The 27,492-nt window shown below is 34.6% G+C and overlaps 1 protein-coding gene across 7 annotated transcripts in view; it reads left to right on the top strand.

The window, feature by feature from the left end:
• HERC4 (HECT and RLD domain containing E3 ubiquitin protein ligase 4) overlaps positions 1-27,492 on the top strand; it is a 137,251-nt gene that overhangs the window by 99,380 nt on the left and 10,379 nt on the right. For 6 of the 7 annotated variants that reach the window (XR_003905535.1, XM_029931764.1, XM_029931763.1 and 3 more), the window contains 7 exons: positions 5,639-5,662; positions 8,087-8,185; positions 11,084-11,251; positions 11,474-11,617; positions 22,280-22,446; positions 23,083-23,149; positions 25,378-25,460. Coding sequence is in view for 6 of the 7 variants with exons in the window: in XM_029931764.1 (XP_029787624.1) it covers positions 5,639-5,662; positions 8,087-8,185; positions 11,084-11,251; positions 11,474-11,617; positions 22,280-22,446; positions 23,083-23,149; positions 25,378-25,460 (752 nt within the window). In the remaining variant the exon portion in view is untranslated. The remainder of the gene's footprint in view (positions 1-5,638; positions 5,663-8,086; positions 8,186-11,083; positions 11,252-11,473; positions 11,618-22,279; positions 22,447-23,082; positions 23,150-25,377; positions 25,461-27,492) is intronic. The other variant, XM_029931766.1, reaches the window with a different exon arrangement.

The raw sequence follows: 27,492 nt of genomic DNA, 5'->3' as shown, positions 1-27,492 counted from the left end.
AATTTTAGATTTTTAAGTCATTAAAAAAAATTCTGTATAAAAACACTAAAAATAAAAAATTCTCCCAGAGCACTCATAGACCCCTAAAAATAATATCCCTCAGAGATGCAAGCCTAGTTTGAGAAACATTATCTTCGAGTTGTATTTTCCTGTATTACTATGAATTAGATTAGATACCCTTTGATATCTGAATTTATATATAATACATAGGTCATAAACTACTTGTATTCATAACAAATAAGACAAATAGTCTCATAGGATTCTATAGTTTGTAGTAATCTTTGTGGAAAAGCTTTGATTTGAATGTTTACTTTTAAGTTTGGCAGGCCCGTACCCAGACCCCTCTTGGTATATAGCTGAGATGATATCAAATTGAATTTCCTTAGGTGCTGTTTCAGTGCTACTATTTTCTGTTAAGAGGGAAGCAATAGAGGACTGCCTTCCTATTTCTAGGCTTTTTCTCTTTGTTTCTCATTCTGTCCAGATTATATCTGTACTAAACTTGGTAATTGCCCTCCATTACTCTTTCAACCACAGGTTTTCCTTCTCTTCTTTTGTAGACAGTGATAGTGAATAGGTGGCTGCATCAGTGAAAGCTTGTTCTTTATTTGCATAGTGGGTTTAATATCAAATCTTTGAAATCAGAATTCAGAATCCATGATTTGGGTTCTTCTATTCTACCTCTGGGAAAAGAAAACTGGCATTCACTTTGAAAGTCTTTGTGCAACTCTTATTTATATAGTTCATTAATTTATATTATGACATTTGATTTTACAAAGCTCCTTTGAGAGAGTTAAAAGTGCTTTCACATTTCACATTTACACATAAGTCTAAAGATTCTTTTCCTGAGGATTTTTAATAAAACTCTTGCTTGTATTACTAGTCTCAGTGCTAGGCTGAACATCACAGTAACACTTTAAGTACGATTTAAAAGAATCTATCCTAAATATACTCACATGCTGTTTTGTGATGATATAGATGTGTATGTATGTTTGTAGACACATTAACATATATATACATGTACATAAATACATATATATGTGTATGTATACACACATATATACCTCTGTTGAATAAGTTATCTTGAAGTAATTCCATTGCTTTAATGTGAAAACTTAAAATATTCTTTGATAGGGGCGCCTGGGTGGCTCAATCTAATCGGTTAAGCGTCTTGACTTTGGCTCAGGTCATGATCTCACGGTTGGGCTCTGTGCTGACAGCTAGCTCATAGCCTGGAGCCTACTTCAGATTCTGTGTCTCCCTCTCTCTCTGCCCCTCTCCTGCTCACGCTGTCTCTGTCTCTCAAAAATAAATAAAAAACATTTAAAAAATTAAAAATAAAAATAAAATATTCTTTGATAAAACAATTACTATGAATTTTAAGAAATATGTCTGTAAGTTTTACTTATATACACATATATACATATATATGTAACTTTACCTTGTCCTAAATACTGCAAGGAAATTATTTACTTTTATTATATATGCTTTATGCTATAATTTATTGAAATATTTTTCCCTACATTTCTTTTCTTTCCCAGTCAAGGATTTTAAGAATCCAGCACATATATGCTTTCCTGATCTCTAAACATTAAAAACTAAATCTCCGAAGTTCTTTGCTTTCCTTGTGATATCCTTTTGTACTACTGAAACTTATAATTTTTCGCCTCATCCCCTTACATTTTCCCATCCTTTTTAACCTAACTCTATGAAATTTTTTGCTTGATCTTTCTACTCCTGCTGGTTACTCTAGACATGTCTGGTTTTTGTTTATCAGGACTCTGATTTCTTTTTAAGATTATTTATTTATTATTTATTTATTTATTTAAGCAGTCTCCACACCCCACACGGGGCTCAAACTCACAGTGCCTAGATCAAGAGACACACTCTACCAATTGAGCCAGCCAGCTGCCCCTCAAGACTCTGATCTGGTGTATGAAACTTATTCAGTTGGATTCCTTTTGCTTTTTATCTGTTTTTCTCCCTCCAAGTAATCTCTAGGCAAAATAAAATGGCACATGGGTTCTTTTTCTCTTCTGTTTGATTTTTCTCCACTTTCTAGGTACTGGTCTCAGTTGTGTATTACCTTACTTTCTCTTAACTTTGCTTTTAAGTTGAAAATACCTTAGTGGTTCTACTAAATTCTGATACTTTTAGTACTGTCCTACATACCATCGATATTTACTTAGTAAAACTGATTAACTTAGAATGAAGTATAAAATGGTCTATGCTAGGTCCACTTATTTGTATTACTGTAAAGTTCTTATGCGGTTTTAAAAATACATACTCATTTATTTCAAGAACTGTATGGAAGACATGTCATATACAAGTAGATACCAATGAAGATACTTGGTAAATTGGTAGGATATTTAGAGTTTTTCAAGTCATAAGTCATATTTATTTGATATTAATTTTCTGTGTAATAAATAATCACTGTCTTTGTTCTGTGGAGTTAAGTTGTACTTTAACAATGCTGAGCTAGCAACATGACATGTTCACCAGCAAACTAGAAAAATAGACTGATATAACAGTTGCGGTGACCAGCTTAGGAAAGATCCACCAGTATTTTCTGTTTTGAGTTTTGTTCTCATTTAATAAAAAGAAGAAATTAAAGTACATTTGTGCTCCTTTGCAACTGTAATATTTCCTAGAAAAGTTCATCATTGCTTTGTAAAGCTCCCTAATCACTTTTAATGGCATTACTATTTCACAGACTAAACTCTTAGACTGATTGTGTATTGGATTACCAAATTATATTTGTGTGTTTTCATTTTCTTCATGTTTTAGATGTTATCTTTCTTTTTCCATTTTAGTCACCAAGACTTTTCATATTTACTGAAATCACTTCATTAACTTCAGTGTCCCCTTAGAGTAATCCTGTGTTACATCACTAAATCAAAATGACACCAGCAATGGTGTAGTGTTTTTCCATAAATAATTAGTTGAAATTAAAACATGCCAATGAACTCCAACTTTTTGTCTATAACCACCTGGAACCATAATTAACCGTTGGTTTTAAAAGCATTTTTAGTGAAGTGTGCTTTAGACCATGAGAACCTGACTTTTGAACATTCCCTTAAAGCCATTCTTACTCCAGCTTCTAGGACACTGAGTAACTAAAATTAGGCATGCCTTGACCCAGTTTCAGGACTCCCGCTCTAAAAACAGCCAACAGCTATTGCTTGAGATATGGATTTGGAGCCAATAGTAGGTCACACATTGAATGATATGTTGAATTTTTAGCAATAAACCTTTAATTGACTTCATATGTTTTATGATAGAGCCTGTCTCCAACCCTCACATGACTTTTGTTTCCCTTTTAGAATTCCCTTGGAAATACTACTTTGACTGAATCAGATTTGCAAATAATATAACAATTACATTGCAACTTTAATGTTTTTCAGAAGAATTCATCTGTGCTTTTTTAAGCATATACCTTTTTTCCTTTTTGCATTTATCTTTTTTAAAATGTTTGAGCTTTTGTCTAAGATCCTTAACCTTTAAATTGAAATTTCTAATAATGATCTTAATCTGATTGTTTCACCCTTGGATGCCTCTCTCCTAGACAATAGTTTTACTTGATATCCAAAAGCTTCTCTTCTTTTCTCAAGCTTTTCACACGTCCCATTATTTCATATATTCCTTTTAGCTTACATCTCTCTACAATCAAACAGGTACTGCTTTAGTATGGTTTAGTCACACTATAAATTCCAACAATCTTATTGACTTCTCCAATGCATAATGATATGCATAGCACCTTTATCTGTTTACATGTAGCAGTAAAAAGTAGTGCATATATATTGTTTATTATTTATTTAAGAATAAAATTAATCTCATAAAAACTGTCTTGGTATCTAGTATAGTTATCAAGCAGGCTGTAGGTAGTCAGAAAATATTGGAAAGTGTTTCTTTGCTTATTCAAGCTTTCATGATAGTAATAGCATTTTTAAAACGTCCCCACAGGATACACTATAAAAGAATGTCACATGTTCCCGTTAAGTTGGTTTCAGATTAAACTGGTGTAATCTAAAAGGCTTTCAGTAATACAACTTCTAAAGAACTTTCTTGTTAACATTGTTAGTAGGGGCACTTATGTAGTGATAACTTGGTACTCTGAATTTTTTGGAAGAAATAACTTTCCCTGAGTAGTATTTGTATGGAGTCCTGTTTTGCGTATTCTCATACTGCTTTGGCTTTATTTAGCACAATATAGTGAAAGAACCCTCTCTTTGCTCATATCTTAAACCCTCCAAAGGTACCCCCAAAGTGTGTGAGCATTTAATATACCTTGTATTTATAAGGAATAGACTGCACAAGACTGCCCTCACTTATGGCGCGAGTTCCAAGTTTGAGGGGTTCCCCACATGACACTGCAGTTCGGTAATTTGCCACAGGTTCTCACAGAACTCACTGGAAACTGTTATACTGATGTTAACAGTTTATTGTATGGAAAGCATACAGATTAAAATCAATCAGAGGAAAAAGCACATAGAGTGGACTCTGGAGGAGGTACCAAAGGCACAGCTTCCTCTCCTTGTGGAGTCATGGATGAATTACTTTCCTAGCATCCCTGTGTGGCAATACTCACAGAATATTGCCAACCACAGAAGCTCCACCAGATCCCTGATGCCTAGAGTTTTTATTGATGTATGATAGCATACTGCCTATGTGGATAACCTTTAGCCTCCAGCCCTTCTGAAGGCAGAAATGATAACCAAATGGTCCAAAACCCTCCGGCAAACAAAGACATTCCTATCAGACCTTATATTCCAATGGCCTAGAGATCACCCCCAGTAGCTTAGGGCAGAACCAGACCTCTCCTTGGGTAAGATTAATTCCTCACTATGCAGGGTACCATTTTCATATTTAGAGACGTGTTTTTGGACATTCTAGCACTTTATATGAGTCTATACCCTGAGCATATGTAGAAGCTTTCTGCAAAGAGTGTATGTGTCTGTTGAGTGAAGTGATAAGCCTTCATCATAATATCCATTATTATTCCCTTCATAAATCTCTCTTTCTCTCATTTTTTCTTTCTGTTTATCAACTCCTAAACCCTGTCCTGTACTTTCAATTTTAAACTAATTTATTGTTAAAGACTCCTTAATATTTAAGACACCCTATGTTTCATTGGTTATTTCTGACAAGTAAAAACATTTAATGGCTTATTTTCTTCACATTGTTTCCATGTATTATTTTAATCTGATAAATACTTTTCAAGCATTTTGTCAAGATTTAAACAAGTCCTGCAGTCTGAGGATTATTTTCTCCATTTTCCAGATGGAGAAACTAAGACATAAAATTACTTCTTCAAGACCAAGCCAGGATTATGATTAGTTTCCCCATTCTACCTAAATTCCACAAATGGGGTGCTTAGTTGCTAAAGCCAGATTTCATTATGTTCAAGCCTTGATAGTTTTATGACTTCAAGATACATGAAACAAAGGTCTTAGTTTTGTAGGTATAGATATATAAGGTGCATGTGGAAAGGGTTAGTTTTGTTGTAGGTGTATTTTGTTCTACTTAATTCAGTATTCTAGCAAAATATATGAAATGCTACTTTGAATAGAAATAGTTAAATTTGGAAACTAACATTGCTCTTTCCTCATTACTGTTACGTTCTACACTGCTGTCTTAGGATGTCAACCATGGATTAACTGAGGTAAGTTGGTGTAATAAAGTCTCGTGTTCAGAGTAAGATATACTCTGTTTTGTCTTAAGTGATAGGAGAGCAAAAGTTTCCTGTTTTGTTTGATAAACCTATATATAGATAGAAAGATATCACTATCTATATATAATTTTTTAATGAGTGTATAGTTGTATATAAGAGTTCAAAGGAATTTTCTGAAGAAAATTAAAACCTCTGTTTTAGTTAACATTACACCTGTATGATGCCTTTCAACAATATTTGCTTTATTATTTTTTTTAGTATATATTTTATTTTGGGGGTGCCTGGGTGGCTCAGTTGGTTGAATGTACGACTCTTAGTTTCAGCTCAGGTCATGATCCCTGGGTCTTGGGATTAAGCCCCCATCAGGCTCTGTGCTTAGCATGGAGCCTGCTTAGGATTCTTTCTCCCTGTCTCCCTCTGCCCCGCCTCCCCAACTCTCTCTCTTAAAAAAAAAAAAAAAAAAAAAATTTCTATTTTAAAAATAAAAAGAAACTCTTTAAATTAAGATTTTATTTTCTCCACCAGTGTGAGACTCAAACTCAAAATCCTGAGTTCCAGAGTCACATATTATACTGACTGAGCCAGCCAGGCACCCCAACAATATTTGCTTTAAAATAGTTTCTGCCCTCCTAAAGTCTTCCAGTATGAAATTAATATGTGTCCCTTGTAATATAAAAAAAGCAAACTTTTAAAATCTGATAAATGCTTACCCAATAAGGCAAAACATATAGAACTAAAATGATCTTCAATTTTTAAGTTAATAATTGATACTCAGAATGATCATCATAAAGTTAAATAAACTCAGTATGATTATCTTCCTCACTTTGTGTAATATACCATTTTAACATATAAAGTTCTAGCACTTTGGTTTAGTTTATCAACAAACCTAAATAACCCATTTAATACATGTAGTGTTATAATACTTCTTTTATACTTCCATTATAGACTTCATGTTTTATTGTTTTGTTTTGCATTTTTCTCAGCACTTGAACCAATGAAGCATTTAGAGTTAACTTCATATTATAGGCCTAATATTGTTTGCTTCCTTATCTTCTCATAGAAATAGCACTTAAAATTATGAAATTGTAGGCTTTTGGAACCAAAAGGGACCTGAGAAATCATCTAGGTAGTTTTGAATTTCAGAATATTTCTACCATCAATAGGTAGTGATACAAATACAGGATGAAAGTAAAAATTGTCATATGAAAAATAGTGAAAAATGATAATTTATTGTAAGGTTAATATAATCTACAATTGCTGTCTTCCATGTTGACAACAAAGAGTTGATAGTCCTATTGTGTTCTATACTGACTGGGCCTGTTTAGATTATTTTGTTTGTTTTTGTTAAGAGAAACTTACATAAATTAAAATACATTTAAAAGAAGGCAGTTGAGATGGAGAGGGGCTAGAAACCACATTATTTTCACAATGGCTGGAAAAACTGGGAATGTTTACTATGGAAAAAAGAATTTAGAGAGAGCATGGGGACTTGAATTTTAAACTATATAGGCTTCCCTGCAATGAAGATTGCAATACAAAACAGAGTGATGCATAGTGATGTTTATAAATGTGGATTCAGACTTAATAAAAAGAACTGCCTAAGCACATAAGAAGTGGATTTTTTCATAGTGTATTAAGTCTTCACTAGAAACCTTGCAGCAGGGGCTGTGTTTCAGAGCTGACACAAAAACATTGCCTTGTTGGGTAGATCGTAGGAATACATCCGCCTCTGACTTTAAGAATCTGTGACTAGAAATTCATAGATCTTTGTATCTTTCTGCATTGTTGAAATACATAGCAGTCAATCACTGTATTACTTGTTAAGTGTAAAGTGGGTAATGTGTGATAATAGTAATAATCTGTTTTCTCAACTTTTAAAGATTGACAGAAAATAATACTCATGGTATTTATTTTGTAGATTAAATGAATGAAAGATTGTTGGACTTATAATAGTGTTGGCACCCTAAAGGCATGCAGTAAATATCTGTTAAATGAATGAATAAGCAGATTGCTTATCATTGGCCTCAGTTGGTAGAGTAGCCGTGGGTTCTCTAGAACTGGGTAATGTATTTAACATAGGAGCCCCCAATTTTATGATATATTTGCATCCTAATTTACTGAATCTTGGAGTTAATACATGTTAAGCAAAAGATATGTGTAATTTACAGTTGTATGAACTTTGAAGTATATAATTCCTTCCTGAAATTGGGGTTATTAACAACAGGGGGTTATTCAAGTGCCTCATCTGATTATCAGTAAAAATTCTATATTTGAAAGTAAGCACAATATTTATAATTCCTGAACAACATAGAGGTGCACAAACCAAGAATATGATGAGCTTTAAAAGAAATGACAGTACCTACAAAAAAATATATCACAAGTCAGCTTGTTCTAATAAATTAATTTTATTTCCAGTTGGCAGATATCCCTGTTACAATCTGCACATATCCATTTGTATTTGATGCCCAAGCAAAAACTACTCTGTTACAAACAGATGCAGTCTTACAGATGCAGGTAAGATATAGTTTAATACTAATCTGACTTGAGAATGGTTTTGGAATTGCTTCTGTAATATTTTTAAAAGGTAAATATTTGTTGGGGTGCCTGGGTGGCTCAGTCAGTTAAGCATCTGACTTCTGTTCAGGTCATGATTTTGCACTTTGTGGGTTCGAACCCCATGTCAGGCTCTGTGCTGACAGTTCAGAACCTGGAGCCTCCTTCGGATTCATTCTCTCTCTCTCTCTCGCTCGCTCTGTCTCTCTCTCTCTGCCCCTCTCCCACTTGTACTCTGTCTCTCTCTCTCTCTCTCAAAAAAAAAATTTTTTTTAAAGTAAATACTTGAAGTTTGCCTATAATCTGTAATCTTTGGGAATATTCTGTACTTTTGTGGTCTTTTGCAAAGTACCTTTGGTACCTTATGAAGAGGACTGTTGCAGGTGACATGTATATTGTTATGAGGACTTCTTATATCTATTTAAATGAAAATAGAATAGTTTAGCTTTTAATCATTTATATCTAAAAAATGGTATAAGCCTCTTTCATTGTAGAAATGTGTAATCTTTATAAATAGTTTTATTAGCTTACTTAGTAAATGTGGGTTTGTTTCAAACCTTGCTTCATTATATATTCCATATTTATATACTTGGTAAAAGATGGAAGTGACCAGAAGTGATATGATATTAAAGTAAGAGACATTTGATCACTTGTAGGGGGAGGACATGAAGTTTCCTTGAAGAAAGTTTTAGTAATAAGGAAGACATTTTCCTCAGGTTGGGTCGTCTCATGCTTTTCCATCTCATCCCTCCCCCAATCTGCTGTTTTATGTTGAACATTTTTTCATTTATAATGAAGGGTTATTTTAAAACTAATTTACAGTATGACTTTGAGAACTACAGTAGAGTTGCTTTATCTTTTGAGCATGTAAATTTAAAAAGGTTTTGAGTCTTATTTTCTAGTATAGAATATCAGACTATACAGGATAAGGACTAAGAAAAGGATAGGAAGAAACCTTGAGCACTTAAAATGTCCTAAAGATGCTTTAAAAAATTATCCCTCCCCCCAGTTTTGATAGCTGTTTTCATTCCTTTAAAATAAATGCATTTGGTATTTTAAATGCCTCTACATAAGGGCACCTGGGTGGCTTAGTCAGTTAAGCATCTGACTTTGGCTCAGGTCATGAGTTCGTGATTCAGGAGTCTGAGCCCGGTGTCGGGCTCTGTGCTGACAGCTCAGACCCTGGAGCCTGCTTCTTCGGATTTTGTCTCTTCCTCTTTCTCTGCCTTTCTCCCATTCATGCTCTGTCTCTCTCTCTCTCTCTCTCAAAAATAAATAAACATTTAAAAAATTTTAATGTCTGTAGATACTTAAATAATAAATAAATGTTACATACATGGTTATATCCGTTTTCATCAACAAAATAATACACATATGTATTTTGGTTTTAGAGAGAGTGAGCAAGCATGTGTGTGCACAAGCAGGGGAGAGGGGCAGAGTGAGAGAAAGTGAAAATCTTAATCAGGGCTCCCCACTCAGTGCAGATCCCAACACAGGGCTTGATCCTACCACCCTGGTTTCATGACCTGAGCTGAAATCAAGAGTTGGTGTCTCAACTGACTCAACCACTCAGACACACTCAGGAGAAATATTTTTGTATGGTTTATACTAACAGCTGGTAAATCAGTTTTTGATGGTCTTTCTTAAAACAACAGTCACCTCATGCTTTTAATATGTAGTAGATTCCAGGCGTGCCTGGGTGGCTCAGTCAGTTAAGCGTCCAATTTCGGTTCAGGTCATGATCTCACAGTTAGTGAGTTCGAGCCCCACGTTGGACTTTGTGCTGACAGCTAGCTCAGAGCCTGGAGCCTGTCTTCGGATTCTGTATCTCCCTCTCTCTCTGACCCTCCGCTGCTCGTACTGTCTCTCTCTGTCTCTGAAAAATAAATAAAAAACATTAAAAAAATTAATATATAGTACATTCCATTTTAGAATAAGAACACTGGGGAAACCATAGGAAAAGAACAGAGGCATTAAATGGTGAAAGCCAGATGCTTGCTTTGAGAGCCTGGTGATCACTTTATTAGCTTAATTTTTTTTTTAATGTTTATTCTTGACAGAGAGAGAGGGAGAGAGGGAGGGAAGGAGAGAGAACAAGCTGGGGCAGGGACAGAGGAAGAGGAAGAGAGAATCCCAAGCAAGCTCTGTGCTGGCTCTGCAGACCCTGACACAGGGCTCCCTCCATTCCACGAACTCATGAACTGTGAGATTATGACCTGAGCCAAAAATCAGAAACCAGACGCTTAACGGACTGAACCACACAGGCACCCCTACTAGATGAATTTCTATAAAATTCATCAACAGCCAAGCTGTTCCTTATTCTCATTTGAGGTTATTTTAATGCTGTTTTCTTTTTTTCCTCACTCTTCATCCCACTTATTTCTTGAGAAATAGCAGTGTTTAGGTTTACCATATTATAGTAGTTCCATGCTTGCTTAGTGGTATCATTAGCTATACATGAGTATAAAAATATTCAAGGGGCATCTGGGTGACTCTGTCGATTAAGCACCTGACTTCAGCTCAGCTCATGATCTTAACGGTTTGTGAATTCGAGCCCTGCACTGGGCTCTCTGCTGTCAGCACAAAGCTCACTTCTGATTCTCTGTCTCTCTGTCTCTCTCTTTTTCACTAAAATTAAAACATTAAAAAAAGTCATTAGGACACTATGCTGAGAATACAGTTTATTAAGCTGTTGTGCTTTATTAGATACTATGTTAAGTGCTATGTGAATTAAGTAGCTGAGCAACTGTTATAGGAATTATAAATATAAGGTTATAATTAATAGGTAGAAGTTAGCTTACCCAGTCACATTCGTTTGTTTATAGTATTGTATTAAATTTTTAATTTTTTGTTTTCCAGATGGCTATTGATCAGGCCCATAGACAGAATGTCTCCTCTCTTTTTCTCCCGGTGATTGAATCTGTGAATCCCTGCTTAATTCTGGTTGTGCGTAGAGAAAATATCGTAGGAGATGCAATGGAAGTCCTTAGGAAAACAAAGAATATAGACTACAAAAAACCACTCAAGGTAATTTGACATTTTCTATTACATAATTTGAGACTTTATTCAGAAAATATGTTTAAAGTTTTGTTTTTAATGTATCTTTGAAACTTAATAAAACTACATAAAACTTAAAAATTTTTTAAGCCATTAATTGCTGAGCATTTATTGTAATGAGTTAGACGTTATGGGCTCTCCAGAATATACTTCCATTGCTTTACATTCAGTGTTTGCATTATGCTATTTTAGGTTATATTTGTTGGAGAAGATGCTGTTGATGCAGGAGGAGTACGCAAAGAATTTTTCTTGCTCATCATGAGGGAATTATTGGATCCTAAATATGGCATGTTTAGGTATTATGAAGATTCCAGGCTCATTTGGTTTTCTGATAAGGTGAAGTCCAACCATCTAAATTATTTCTATGTATATACCTATGTATGTATACCTACATGTGTCAAGTTAACTCAGTAAATAAGAGTTATTACTGAATTCCTAACATTTTATTTAGAAATATGCTTTACTACAATTTGAAAAATTATAAACTTTTGGACTCAGTCATCAAAACACATTAATGCTTCCCACACATTTCAGATTAGCAAAATAAAGGAATGGTCAAGGATGATGTTGACCTTTCTTTCCACTGATTTAGATTTGAGGATTGAATAACAATTACCAGATTAACTTCTCTTCTGGGAAGAATTAATTTATCAATAGCAATCATTGATTTTTCTAATTTTCATTTAGGGCAAAGGTAACTACTCAGCAAATTACAGTCCATAAACTAAGTTCTTCCTAGCACATGTTCTTGTAAATAAAGTCAGGCCCACTCTTTTACCTATTGTTGATGACTACTTTCTAGCTATAGCTGGAAAAAGCAGATTGAGTAATTAAGACAGAGACTGTATGATCAACAAAGCCTGAAATATTTACCATCTGTTCCCTTACAGAAAGTTCACTGCCCCTTGATTTAGAGACTTTAAATGAAATGGATGGTTCAGTTTGTAGAATGAGTTGAAAGAATTTTGAATAGAATATTTACTGTTGGTTCTAAAAACGTTGCTGTGTTATTTATTCATGTTTCAGGAGGCTAGCTATCCTTTGTGATGTTAGTGGTCATTGATCAATGCAGTGCCTCATTAATTTATTAGGGATTGCAAAATGGTGCTACTCTAACATTTCTTTTTTATTTTATTGGCTTGAGTACTTCTAGACAGAAATTTTCCTGTATGTACTATTTGGTTCCTTAGTACAATTCATATGGGAATGGATTCTCTCTCTTTAGTTACCAATTTTTCAAAAGAATGAATCTATCCGTTCCTTGGCATACTTCAATGGTGACAATTTTTTTAGTTTTTTTTTCATTGATTTAAACATATTTGATGTGTTTAGTCCATCATAGTTATTATCTTTATTGATGCTCATATTATCCTATCTTTGTCTTAAAAGAGCTCTACAAGTTGACACCTGAGTTCTTTTGATGCAACTTTAATACTCTTTTCATAGCTTCCTTACTAGCTGGTGTACTTGGTATGAAAAAATACTCCAGAACTACATTTGATGCCTAATAATACCAACATTACCACCAGTATCATGATAAAAGCTGAAAATAGTTGTTTCTTTTTTTTAGTTGTTTTTGCAGAGTTTGTGTTTTTTGTCCTTTGAGTATACCCTCAGGAGAGTTGCACAAATAATAGCAGGGGGAGGTGGTCAGTTGGCCAAGGTGTTAGGGGAGCTGGAGTTTTTAAGAAGGTAACTGGAAGGAGGCCTAGAAAGAGTGAAGGGTCAGGAGACTTAACCTTTATGCCAAATTGTATGAGGGGTTGGAAGAGAAAATGGACACTGTTTAGGGGAAATTGTGTCCTCAGAAGACAGTCTTGTTCATTTACAAAAGAGGAAGGAAATTCGGAAAGAAGTTTAGGATACGGGCAATTTTCCAAATGATAGATTATGAGTTCCAGGGCAAACACTGAAAGGGTTTAGTGGAGCAAGGATAGTTGAAAGATTGTGTCAGATTTTAGGGCCTATGCAATGCCACATAGAGATGGGCTTAGGGATAACCCGTAAGTTTGAGGCTTCCTATGTTGATAAACAGACATGTAAGACATGTAGGACATGGTGGAGTAGGCCTGATGGCCTTTGAGGTAGGTGGATAATCTGAATTACAGTCGCCTTCTTGGCTTGGTCTCTTAGGGTAGTTTGTTAATGGTATGGTAGATATAAATTCTATCTACCAGGGTACATGGGGTGGAGGCCTGTCCTGCTAGGAACACAGAGAGTTCTATGGGACTTCATTCAGTTCTCTAGAGGGGTAATGTTTTGAGACCAGGGGTGGGGGAGTCTAACAAGCTTTCATGTGGATCTCTGGGAGGTCTTTTCAGTTATATCTTGATTTCACCAATTGGAGCCCTGTTGAACTGGTTCCTCTTTTGTGTACTTTTGATGTGTCCCAATTTTTCTTAATTATTATTTACATTTGGTACAACAAATGTTATAGGCTCTTGTTGTGTTTACTCCAGCTCTAGCATTAGCCTTTTCTCCTTAAAAGCTCTCATGCTCTGAATGCTAAGTCTACTCACTGCTACCAGGAGTAGCAGGAGAATCTGTTTTCAGATTCTCAGCAGACAGAATTAGGAACTATGTATGTACACACATATGTAAACGTCTTATGATTTCCAACATATAGTTTCTAACCATGAGATCATACTGATATCTCTAATTTTTGTAAACACAATCGAGTTTACTCTAGCCACCTTTTCCATTTTATGTGACTTAAATCACCAGTGAGAAACTTCATAGCTATCATCTTAAAGATATTTACTCAGTCTACTCTATAAGTAGTCAGTCTTCTTGCTGCACTGGCTGAAAGTTCAGCCCTAGACATACAGGACCACTCCCTCAGAGTAAGTATATTACCTAAACCTCAGTCTTGACCAGGAGAGGGAGAAGGCAGAGGGCTATATGTTCTTTTAAAAACTTAAAAAAATTTTTTATTACATTTATTTTTGAGAGATAAAGACAGAGCATGAGCGGGGAGGAGCAGAGAGAGATGGAGACACACAATCTGAAGCACACTCCAGGCCCTGAGCAAGCGTTCAGCACAGAGCCCAAAGTGGGGCTTGAACCAATAGACATTTGGGTTATTTACCTTTTTTGGTAAAATCCTCTGAATAGTGCTGCTATGAACATTTATGTATAAGTTTTTGTTTGCACACTGGTTAGTTTGGGTGTATTCCTAGGAGTGGAATTGCTGAATTATGTTATAATTCAGTTTGACTTTTTAAGGAACCACCAAACTGTTTACATCCCCATCAACAGTATATGAGGACCCCAGTTTCTATTTCATGGGCAACATTTGCTATTTTCCTTTTTAAAAAATTACGTATTTCGGGGTGCCTGGGTGGCTCAATGGGTTAAACCTCCGACTTCAGCTCAGGTCATGATCTCAGGTTCATGGGTTCAAGCCCCGCATCGGGCTCTGTGCTGACAGCTCAGAGCCTGGAGCCTGCTTCAGATTCTGTGTCTTCCTGTCTCTCTGCCCCTCCCCTTCTCATGCTCTGTCTCTGTCTCAAAAATAAATAAAACAGTAAAAAAATTTTTTTTTAAATTGTGTATTTCAAAAATACTTTTTATTTATATATATTTCTTACTATTACAGTGGGCATGAAGTGGTATCTCATTGTGGTGCTAAATTGCATTTCCTTAATGGCCAGTTGATGTGTTTGATTTGTTATATTCTTTAGCAAAATGTCTTTTAAGTCCTCTGCTCATTTTAAAATTAGTCTTCTGTTGTTTGAATTTTAAGAGGTTTTTTAATATATTTTGGATACTAGACTCTTAGCAGATGTGTGATTTGGAAGTATTCTCTCCCATTCTATGGTTGTCTTTTCACTTTCTTGATAATACCTTTTTGCACATAAAGGTTTTAAATTTTGTTGAAGTCTTATTTAGCTATTCTTTGTTGCATGTGCTTTTCGTGTCATAACTAAGAAACCATGGGCTATTCCAAGATCATGAAGACTAACTTGAATTTTCTTCTACAAGTTTTATAGTTTTATAACCTATTATAGGTCTTTGATCTACTTTGAGTTAATTTTTGGCTGTTGTGTGAGGTAAGAATTCAGCTTCATTCTCTGCTAATGAATACCTAGTTGTCCCACTATCATTTGTTAAAAAGGCTGTTCTTTCCTTACTGAATGGTTTTGGTACCCTTGTTGAAAATTAATTGACTACAAAGATATGGATTTATCTCTGGACCCTCAGTTTTATTCCAGTGAAACATATGTCTCTCCTTATGTCAGTACCACACTATTTGTTTACTGTAGCTTTGTGTTAGTATTATATTTGGTTTGTTCACTGCTAGGGTGTAGAAATACAACTGATTATGCTCACTTTGACAGCATGTATACTAAAAGAAATATAACTACTTTTTGTGTTTTGATCTTGTATTATGCAACTTTGCTAAATTCATTTATCAGCTCTAATAGATTGTTTTGTGGATGGATTTTCTTTATATGAGATCATGGCATCTACAAAAGCAATAGATTAAATTTTACTTCTTTTCTTCCAATTTAGATACCTTTATTTCTTTTTCTTGCATCTAATTGCCTTAGCTAGAACTTCTAGTACACTGTCAGATACAGATACAAGATACATGCTTTTCTTTTCATGATCTGGCAGGATGTTCGATTTTCCATAAGTTCTTTTTTTTTCCCCCATAAATTCCTTTGATCACATTAAGGAAGTTCTCTTTCATCCTAGTTTGTTGAGTATATTTATCATGAAAGAGAGTGGTATTTTGTCAGATGCTTTTTGTGCATGAAGACAAACATGGTTTTCTTCTTTTATTCCATTAATTAATGTGATGTATTACATTGGTGCATTTTTTTAATTTGAACCACCTTGTATTCTTGAGATAAAGCCATTTGGTCATGGTATATAATACTTTTAGTATGCTGTTGAATTCCTTTTGCAAATATTCTGTTGATGATTTTTCATCCTTATTTGTTAGGGATACTGGTCTATAGTTTTCTTTTTGGTGTTTGTGATGCCTTTGTCTGTCTTTAGTGTCATGGTATTTGAACTCACAGATGAGTTAGAAAATGTTCCTTCTTCGTTTTCTTGGAAGAGGAAAAATTGGTGTTAATTATTCTTTAAATATTTGATAGAATCTGGTCCTAGGCTTTTCTTTGTTGGAAGGTTTCTTATTTCATGTTTATTTTTTGAGAGCAAGAGAGTGCAAATGCAGGGAAGGATCAGAGAGAGGAAGATAGAGAACCAGAATCAGGCTCTGTGCTGACAGTGGCCCAAACTCAAGAATCGGGAGACCAAAACTTGAGCAGATGCTTAACTGACTGAGCCACCCAGGTGCCCCTATTGGAGGTTTTTAATGATTTAATGAATGGTTAATGATTCAGTTTCTTGTTACAGGTTGTTGTTTTTTTCCTTCTTGTGTCAGTGTCAGTTCGGTAGTCTTAGGTTCCTAAGAATTTGCCCATTTCATCTAGAGTATCTATTTTGTTGTCATGCAATTGTTCATAGTATTGTTTTACAATCCTTTTTATGCCTGTAAGGATGATAGTAATGTCACTTTTAATACTCATTTTAGTAGTGTGAGTCTTTTTTTTTCTTGGTCATCCTAGCTACAGGTTTGTCAGTTTTGTTGTTCTTTTAAAAGAATCAATTTTTAGTTTTGTTGCTTGTGTGTATTGTTTTTCTATCCTATATTTTATTTATCTCCACTTTAATCCTTATTGTTATCTCCATCTACCAGCTTCAGGTTTAGTCTGCTTTTCTTTTTATATACAAGTTTCTTTTCTTTTTCTTAATTTTTTAAAATGTTTTATTTATTTTTGAGAGAGAGAGAGACAGAGCATGAGCAGGGGAGGGGATAGAGACAGAGAGGGAGACACAGAATCTGAAGCAGGCTCCAGGCTCTGAGCTGTCAGCATGGAGCCCAACGCGGGGCTCGAACTCATAGAGTGCAAGATCATGATCTGAGCTAAGGTTGGATGCTCAACCGACTAAGCCACCCAGGCACCCCTCTTTTTATAGTTTCTTAGGATATAAAGTTTGATTATTGATTTGAGATATTTTTAATTAATTTTTTAAATTTACATCCAAGTTAACATATAGTGCAATAATGATTTTAGGAGTAGATTTCAGTGATTCATCCCCTGTGTGTAACTCCCAAAAATGTCTTCTTCCTTAATGCCCTTTACCCATTTAGCTCACCCCTCCCACCCATTTTCTTTTTTAATATATATATTTGTAACTAAAAATTTTCCTATGAATTAGGAATTTTAAATTGCCTCTAAATTTAAAAAGACTAAAATCATAGAAAAAGGTATTTTCTGACAACTAAGGAATGAAACTAGAAATCAGCAACAGAAGGAAATATAGAGACAGAGCGCATGGCTGGCTCAGTCAGTGGAGCGTGGAACTTGATAACAGGGTTGTGGGCTCAAGCCCCATGTGGGTATAGAGATTACTTACAAGTAAAATATTAAAAAACATAAAAAACCAAGGGCAGAAGGAGGGGCACCTCGGTGGCTTAGTCGGTTAAGCATCAGACTCTTGGTTTCAGCTCAGGTCATGATCTCCTGGATTGGGGGTTCAAGCCCTGTATGGGACTCTGCACTATAGTGTGGAGCCTACTTGGGATTTTCTGTCTCCCTCCCTCTTTGCGCTCCGCGCACGCGCTCTTTCGCTCTCTCTCTCAAGAATAAATAAACTTTTGAAGGCTTGATTTTTTATCTAACATGTGGTACTCTCCTGGAAAATATCCTATTTGCATTTGAGAACAATGGTTTCTGTTGTTTTTTTACAGCAGCTGGAGGCATGAACCCACTCTTTTTTTTAATGTTTAATTTATTTTTGAGGGAAGGAGAGAGAGCGTGAGCAGGGGAGGGTCAGAGAGAGAGGGAGATACAGAATCTGAAGAGAGGCTCCAGGCTCTGAGCTAGCTGTCAGCACAGAGCCCAATGCGGGGCTCCAACCCACAAACTGTGAGATCATGACCTGAGCCGAAGTCGGACACTTAACCGACTGAACCATCCAGGTGCCCCTGTATTCTGTTGTTACTGAATAGAGTGTTCTATAGCTGTCTGTTCAGTCTGGTCATACTATAGTGTTGTTCAGGTCCTCTATTTCCTTATTGATTTTCTGATTCTTATATCTATTATTGATATATTGAATATTGGGATATTATAGCCTCCAACTATTATATTAGAACTGTGTTTCTCCCTTCAGTTGTGTCAGTTTTTGTTTCAGGTATTTTGAAGCTAAAGTCTATTTTGTCTAATACTAGATAGCCACTCAGCTCTCTCTTGGTTACTATTTACATGGCATATCAAACTTTCACTTTTTTTTTTGAGTGCAAGTGAGGGAGGGGCAGAGAGGGGGACAGAGGATCTGAAACAGGCTCTGCGCTAACAACAGCAAGCCTGATGTGGGGCTTGAACTTGCAGTCATGACCTGGGCCGAAGTCTGATGCTCAACCAACTGAGCCACCTGGGGACCCCTCAAATTTTCCCTTTCAATCTGGTGTCTGACTTTCAGGTGAGGCTTGTAGACAGTATATACAGATCTTCCTAGACTTACTATAGAGTTATATTTCAATAAACCCACTGTAAATTGGAAATTTTAAAGTCAAACATGCATTGACTACACCTGACCTACTGAACATTAGAGTTTAACCTAACCTACACTAAACATGCTGAGAACAGCCTATAGTTGGGCAAAATCATCTTAAACATATTTTTTAACCAAATGTTGAAAATCACACGTAGTTTATTGAATACTGTACTGAAAATGGAAAATAGAATTCTTGTATGGGCACAATGGTTATATGTGTATTGGTTGTTTACCTCATGATTGCATGGCTAACTGGGAGCTGTGGCTTACTATTGCTGCTCAGCACATAGTACACATTGCTATCCCAGGAAAAGAATAAAAACCTAAAATACGAAGTATGGTCTCTACTGGTGTAGTATCACTTTTGCACCATTGTAAAATAAAAAAAATCCAAAGTCAAACCATTGTAGATTAGTTGATTGCAGAATTTTATTCATTTACATTTAAAGCTGTTCACTGATAAGGAAGCTCTTATTACCATTTTTACTGTTTGTTTCCTGCAAGTCTTATCTCTTGTTCTTCAATTCTTCCATTACTGCCTTTTTAAAAAAATTGATTTTTTTTTTTTTTTTGGTCTAGTGTGTTTTGATTCTTTTCTCATTTCCCTTTCTCTGTGTATGTGTGTGTGTATATATATATTTTTTTTCCTTAGTAGTTGCTCTGAGGGTTACAATTAACACCTTAAATTTATAACAATCTAGTTTGATTTAATACCAACTTCCATAGTATGCAGAAACTCTGCTCCTGAAACAACTGTCCCTTTCTCTTTTTTATTGTCACATCTTACAACTTTATACATTGTACACCCATTAACGTAGATTTATAGTTATTTTACACATTTGAGTTTTAAATTATCTACAGAGAAAAAGGAGTTAGAAGTAAAAAAAAATATATAGTAATTTTAACTTTTATATGTACTTGTTTAGTTACCTTTAGCAGAATTCTTTTCTTTGTATGGCTTCGAGTTAACTGTGTAGCATCCTTTCCTTTCAGCCTAATGGACTTTAGTATTTCTTGTAAGGAAGGTCTAGTAACAACAAACTCTCTCAGTTTTTCTTTATCTAAGATTTCCTAATATATAATTCTTGCTTGACAGTTTTTCTTTCAGTTCTGTAAGTGTATCATTCCACTATCTTTGGCATGCATAGTTTCTGATTAGAAATCGTTATTAATTTTATTGAGAAGGCCTACTATGTGATGAATTGGTTCCCTTTGCTGCTTTCAACACTCTTTTTGTAATTGACTTTTAACAACTTAGATTAAAATATGTCTGGGTGTGGATCTTGAGTTTGTCATAGAAGTTTGTTGAGCTATTTGGATAGATTTATGTCTTTTATCAAATTTAAGAAGTTTTCAGCCATTTTTTCAAATATTCTTTCTGCCCCATTCTCTCTTTACCTTGTGGGACTCCTGTTTATATGATGATACACTGGAGGGTGTCCCACAGGTCTGTTAGACTCTGTTCATATTTCTTCATTCTTTTTTCTTGCTGTTCCACAAAGTAGATATTTTCAATTCATCTATCCTCAAGTTCATGGATTCTTTCTTCTGCCTGCTCAAATCTCTTATAGTGAGAGATTTTTTGTTTGATTTATTGTACTTTCAGCTCCAGAATTTTTAGTTCCTTTCCATAATTTTTATCTCTTTACTGATATTCTCTATTTGAGGAGATATTGTTCTTCTGTTCTGTTTTCCTTTAGCCATTTGAGCATATTTAAGACAGTTGATTTTAAGTCTTTGTCTAATAAATTCAATGTCTGGGCGTTTGTCAATAATTTATATATAAATAATTTTTTTTCTTACGAATGGGCCATATTCTTTTTTTGCGTGTCTCATAAATTTTTATTGAATACTGGACACTTTTGAATACTGGACAGTTACTTCTTTTGTCTTTTTCTTGTGATTCTTGGCTTTTTTATTTACAGTTAAGAATGTGAGACTCAGAATTTACATAGCTTGGACATACACATTTATGATTTACAGTCCCCATCCATAGAGTGATTAGGTAGGGGCATTTCATGGAGGAATTGTCAAATGTCAACAAATATAGGTTTTTAATTCTTTAGGTTTTTTTTAACTCTTTGGTTGCCAGTGATCTAATAGTGTTTTGAACACTGGAAAGGGAAGCTAGGATTCTCATTGTTAACAGTGCATACCTTCATTTGACCCACTTGTTTCTTTGTATGTACTTTCTATGTTTTAACTTTGTTTTTTAATGTTTTTTTTAATGTTTATCTTAGAGAAACAGAGCATGAGGAGGGGAGGGACAGAGAGAAAGGGAGACACAGACTCTGAAGCAGGCTGCAGGCCAACACAGGGCCCAAACCTATGAACTCCCAAGATCATAACTTGACTGAAGTTGGAGGCTTAACTGTTTTAACTTTTTAAATTACATTTTTAGTTGAAGTATAGTTGACACTCAATATAATATTAGTTTCAAGTGTGTAACATAGCGATTCATAGTACACATAGGTAGTATACAGAGTGTATGTACAGTACTCAAATTGTAGTCACCATCTGTCACCATACAAAGCTATTAAAACATTGACTACATTCCCTATGCTCTACTTAATATCCGTATGACTTACTTATTTTATAACTGGAGGTTGGCACCTGTTAATCCCCTTGGACCCTTTGATCCCTTTTTTTTTAATGCATCATCTGTCTAAGATTCCAGAGCCACTTTGGCTTTATTCTCTCCAGAATGGCAAGGGACTTTTCACCACATATCCTGTTTTCAATGCTACTCTAGTTAGTACCTCTGACTTTCAGAGTGTTATGTTTTACTAACTGAGCTTGGGCTACTGGACTTTAAAGGTATTTTTGGTACTTCCAATCCCTGAGACTGAAGCACAAATTAGCTTGTTTTTCATTGGCTTTTCTCGAAACTAAGCTACTGTTTCAGCTTTTTGATTAGAAAAATGAGAAAACCTTAAGTATAATGTTTTTAAATTGTTTTTTTTGAACTTACAATTGATGGAAATACGTCAAAATATTTTTTTAATCATTGTTTCTGAGTGATTGGATTACAGACATTTATTCATTTTCTTTATGTTTTTTAAATCTTCCAAATTTTGAATGTGTATAATTATTTAAATCAGGTTAAATGTTCTAGTAATCATTTTATTTGTTAATTTAATGCTTAATTAGGTAGGAATGTTCATATTTCTGGGGGGAAAACCATTTGTGATTTTTAACAAGGTCTTAATTTTGTCTTAGAAAATATATTGATGGAAATGTGTAGAAATACTAACACTGATATTATCCCAGGGAGATATGATTGAGAATGAGCTTTTCTTGTTATTCATTACTTTTTCTGTGTCTTCAAAATTTTCTACTACAAGTATGTGTTTTTGTCATCAAAAATAATGTAATATTTTAGCTTGGAAAATGGTCTTTACTTTTTTCCCCTTTTATTTTTAGACATTTGAAGACAGTGATTTGTTCCATTTGATTGGTGTTATCTGTGGATTAGCAATTTATAATTTTACTATTGTGGACCTCCATTTTCCTTTGGCTTTATATAAGAAACTGTTGAAAAAGAAGCCATCCTTGGATGATTTGAAAGAACTAGTGCCTGATGTTGGGAGGTTAGTTGTAAAAAGTGACGAGAGTGGGGTTTATGTAATAGAGAATGGGAAATGTACAGAAAGCTTTCCTTTTAGGAATAATTGTATTTTGTGCTTGTTGATTTTCCAAAATAAACAAAAGCCCTTCTCATACTGGAGAACTCATTGTATTACCCAGGTCAGATTTTTCTACTGAAAGACTTCTGTGTATAAAACCATTTGCTAAATTTTTAGTAATTTAACAATGTTTTTCAAATATCAGATAACAAATTTAGGAAGGTAATGTTTCCTGAGAATAGTTAAATGATTTACTTGGACTTCTGATTACTTTCATTCCTAGCTGGAATATGTAAAGTTTCTTCCTATTTATTACATAAGATGGAATAAAAATTGTATATGTAAAAGAGCAAATGTTAAAAATGGGTGGATACATGGCCTTTGTATTTAGAAGAGCTAAAAACCTTAGAGTGAGTTTTTTTCCCTTCACAATTATTTATTAGCTTGCCATTACACATCTACCATTCTGAAACACAGAGTACAGATTAATAAAAGGATTTTATTAAGAATGAATGAGAAATATATATTTATTCATAAGCAAAATAGTCAAAATACCCAATAATGTTTTACCTCAAAGAAAAATATATATTGTTTTTGCAGAAGCATGCAACAATTACTGGATTATCCAGAAGATGATGTTGAGGAAACATTTTGTCTTAATTTTACGGTAAGTTGGAAAGACCTAGAATAACCTGATTATTCATCATCCCTGCCTTACGTTTTTTTTTTATTTTGACGAGTGGAATTCTTAACCCTTTAGCTAACATTTATTGAGCATTAACTATTTTCTAGTCACAGTATGTACATTATTTCATTTAATCCTCATAACAGTCCTATGAGATTGGTATTATTATCCTTATTTTACAGATGAAGAAAACCAAAAACAGTCATTACATGTCTGAAATAATATTTATACTCAGGTCTGTGACTTCAGAGCCTAGTGCTTTTATCATTATGTTAAAGATCTTTACATATACAAGAGGACCTCTCTATTCAAGTATTCATTTTTTAGTCTGTAATTAATTACAAGAATCTTCAGAGAAGCAAAAGCTATTGTACATTAGAAAATTCAGTAATGAACTTACCAATTAAAAGAGTAATTCCTACTCAGACATCTCTTTCTGCTTCACACTAATATTTTGTTAATTTAGTGAAAGGGATGTTGAATAACTTATCCATCCACATGCAAAACCCTTGACAAACAAGGATCTGGCCGAAGTAGACCAGTTGACAATTAAAGATAAAATCAGCAAGGATTATGAGAAAGCACTCCAGAATGGAATGGTTTAAATGTTATAAATTAGACTCTTGGGAAAATGGTAAAACCTTTGGTCTTCTCTCTTTCTTTTTCTTTTTAAAAACTGTATGTATTTCTTTTTCCCCCAAATAGTTTTCTTTATGATCTTGTGGTCAAATCTGACTAATACCATACTCTCCTATCCCACAATTTTTCAAAAAATTATGTGTCCCCTCAAAAAAGTTTATCCATGTTTTGATCATTTTAAAAATTGGCACATAGTACAAAGAAAATTTGGTGAAGATGAAATAAATGAATTTATCTTAATAAATAATTGTTGAATGGTTGGTTTCCCAATGGTTTGATTCTTCAAGTTAATTTCATTTATAACAGTATCAATTATCTTTGAATTTTTATTGATTATCTCAGTGTACTGAAACTTTGGGTTTCAAGCAGTATAATTTCTAATTTATCAATACCAAGTTTGTGAATGCTTAGTATATTCAAGAACTATGTTAATTTAAACATTCCTTCCATTGCCATTTCTTTTTCAGAAATTTTCAGTGACTCTTTATTGCTTGCATAATAATAGCTTTAGAATGGGCTTCAAAGACATTTATAATCTGGCTTTCTTCCTAACTTATATTATATCCCGCCATTAATAACAAGTTTTATCATCTCACACAATATTCTCTCACGTACTTCATCTTCCTATTTTTTAGGGCCATACATTTTCAGAATTAGTGAGAAATTACATCCCTTCTCAATCTTTGAGAGCCCTACTCACCCTTCTGATGCTTTGTAAAGGACATTTCTTCCTCAAGGTCTTTCATACTTTATCCAGTTAGAAGTGAGTGTTCTTTCCTCTGTGGTTTGATAGCATTTTGTTCATGTCTCTATTGTAGCATTTATTTTAAGAAGTTGCTTATATAACACATTTGTCCTCCTTAACTAGATAGTAAACTCCACAGCAGGAATTTATTCATCTATTATCATCTCAGCCCCACCATAATGTTTTGTAGATAGCAGGTACTAAAAAAAAGATGTTTTCGTAGAAGAGGATAATATTTCAAAAAGAGGGAATAGAAGGAGAAAAGATACAGAGGTGGGAATGGTAATATTTATAGGAAAATTAGCAGACTAGTAAAGCAAATAAAAAGCTTCAAAATAACTAGCTATCTTTATAAACCAAATCTTGCATACTGGAAAAACCACTTGTGATCAAGAATGCAAACAAGACAGGAGTATAGGAGTAGGAGCTTGTAATGTGAGAAGAGCATGGTGGGTCTAGGCTTCATACATTTTGACTCTTGTATTCTGTCACATGTGCAAAGAAAACTTCCTTTCTGATATTTTACTCCTATAGTGATTGTTTTGAAGTTTTACACATAATAAATACTCTGTTTCCTGTTCTTAACTGACCAAACATTTGGTAATTTGTAGTTAGTCACAGTAGGGTTTCACAGTACTACAGAGGATGAAAACTTCTAGTTGTGGCTTTATTTAGAATTCACAAATAAGCTTATGGTAGTAGCAGAATTTTACCTCAGCTTTATTCTTATATTTAGTGAGAGAAAGGTAGACTATAATAATAGGTTATTAAAATCTAATAAGCTTTGAGTCTGACATTGACTTTTTTTAAAAATTTAAATTAATAGATCACAGTTGAAAACTTTGGTGCAACAGAAGTGAAAGAGCTGGTTCTAAATGGTGCAGACACAGCTGTTAACAAACAAAATCGGTAAGTGAATTATAGCAGTATCAGTGGTAGTAATAAAGATTCCATAGGCATTTTCTTCTGTATGTAGAAACCTGTCAACAGTCTTAAAGTTTTACTCATATAAAACTTTTTGAATGGTTAGTAAGGAAGTGACTGCTTTTTGCTCCTGAAATCCCTTTACGACATTAATTAAAGAGATGAAAGATTATAACCAAAATAAAGAGAAGGGAAAGGAGACAACACTAAATCCATTTTTGAAAGCTAGAGAACAGGAGTAACTAACTGGTCAACCAGAGAAAGCTGCAACATAAGATGGGCTGGAAGGAGCCAAGAAGGCAGCCAGTTTTTATGTTGCTGAACTGAGGCTCAGGCATTGAGTATAAAAGTGTTAGAAAGTGTATTGGGCTTAGGGGAATGCTGAAAATAAATTGCTGTTATAAAAAGCAGTCCAAAACCCATTAACCCATTTTCATTAGCACTACAATAGCCTGGCAACTTCCCCTTTCTGGCCCAGGCAGAAGAGTGGAAATTTATCTTCTGGAGAGATTGAACTACAGGGACTTTAGATATTTTGAAAGGGGCAATGGAGGGGTGGGGCACTTTGGATTTGAGTACTGTTAGGCACAGCCAGGGGTAAGAGTCAGAACTGAAAACAAGTAGATTGAGTCTACAGTTCCCCCTCCTTGATACTGTGTATTGGAGGATTCTTTGGGTAAACTGCCTCACTTTTAAGTATGAATGGATAGCCAAAGATCGATGGACAGTTAAGGAAAAACCAAAACTGTCAAAAAGAATGCCAAGGAAACAGAAACAATGAAGGACGAAGAAAAACTTCCAAAGAAAATGAAATCAGTATTCTCAAAATGATAATGGATCTACATGGATTAAAAATTATTGATTTAAAATTCAAGAACGTTGAATTAAAAATTGAGAAAAAAAATTACAGAAAGGCATTTGTCAAAGAAATGGTACCGAAAAACTTGCCAGAATGGAATGAAATGCTTTCTTAAAAGACATGCCTTTAAAATTGAAGGCATGGAAAGTTTAAAAAAAAAAAAAAAACAAAAAGACATACCGAGGCAAAAGAGCATTTTCAAAATCCCAGGGGAATAATGATTCCTAAAACCTTCCAGGAAAAAAAGTATACTGACCATATACAAAAAATAATCAGAATAACCTCAGACTTCTAAAGAACAACACTAAAGCTAGGTGATCAAAATTCTGGGAGAAAATGATTTTTTAACTTAGAATTTTGTATCAAAACTATCCAGCATGTCAGTTTATATAAAAACACTTTCATGTATCCAGAGTCTCAGAGAATCTACTTCCAATGCATTTTTCTCAGGAAGTTATATGAGGATGTGTTCTGCCAAAACAAGGAATTAAACCAAGAAAGAGAAAAACACAGGATCCAAAAAAATACAATCCAATATAGAAGAGAGGCAGAGGATTCCTTCTGCAGAGACAGCAGTGTGTAGAAGGTTTAGGAAGAAGCAGCCAAAGTGGGTTAGGTCTAGAGGATGGAAGGCTCCAGGAGGACTCTCTCTAGGAGAAAAATGCAGCTGATGTGCCCTTACATATTTGAATGATTCTAAGGAGATTGATTCTGTTGAAATTAGGGATGAAGTAGCAAATTAAGGGAAGCAAAAGTTCTTTTAGGTTTTTATATATTTTTTAATGTTTATAATTTTTGAGAGAGAGAGACAGGCAAGTGGGAGAGGGGCAGAGGGAGGGAGACAGAAGCAGAAACAGGCTCCAGGTTCTAAGCTGTCAGTATAAGCGCATGACACGGAGCTCAAATCCATGGACCGTGAGATTATGACCTGAGCCAAAGTCGGATGCTTAATCGACTGAGCCACCCAGGTGCCCCACGCAAAAGTTCTTTTTAAGGAAAGGCAAGTAATAAAATACTCCAGCCTAATTGTGAGTAATATTTATAATCATAAAAATGTTAACAGTGAAGAGTGAGCCGAAAATTGTTATAATGGGAGCTTTGGGGAAACAGAGTGGGGCAATTAAATAAAAATCCTCACCTTTCACAATAGGTACTTAG

This window comes from Suricata suricatta, chromosome 2 (genome assembly GCF_006229205.1).
Source record: "Suricata suricatta isolate VVHF042 chromosome 2, meerkat_22Aug2017_6uvM2_HiC, whole genome shotgun sequence".
In the NCBI taxonomy this organism is placed as follows: Eukaryota; Metazoa; Chordata; class Mammalia; order Carnivora; family Herpestidae; genus Suricata; species Suricata suricatta.
Note: the sequence above shows the minus strand (reverse complement) of the source record. Positions and strands in the feature narration are given on the sequence as shown.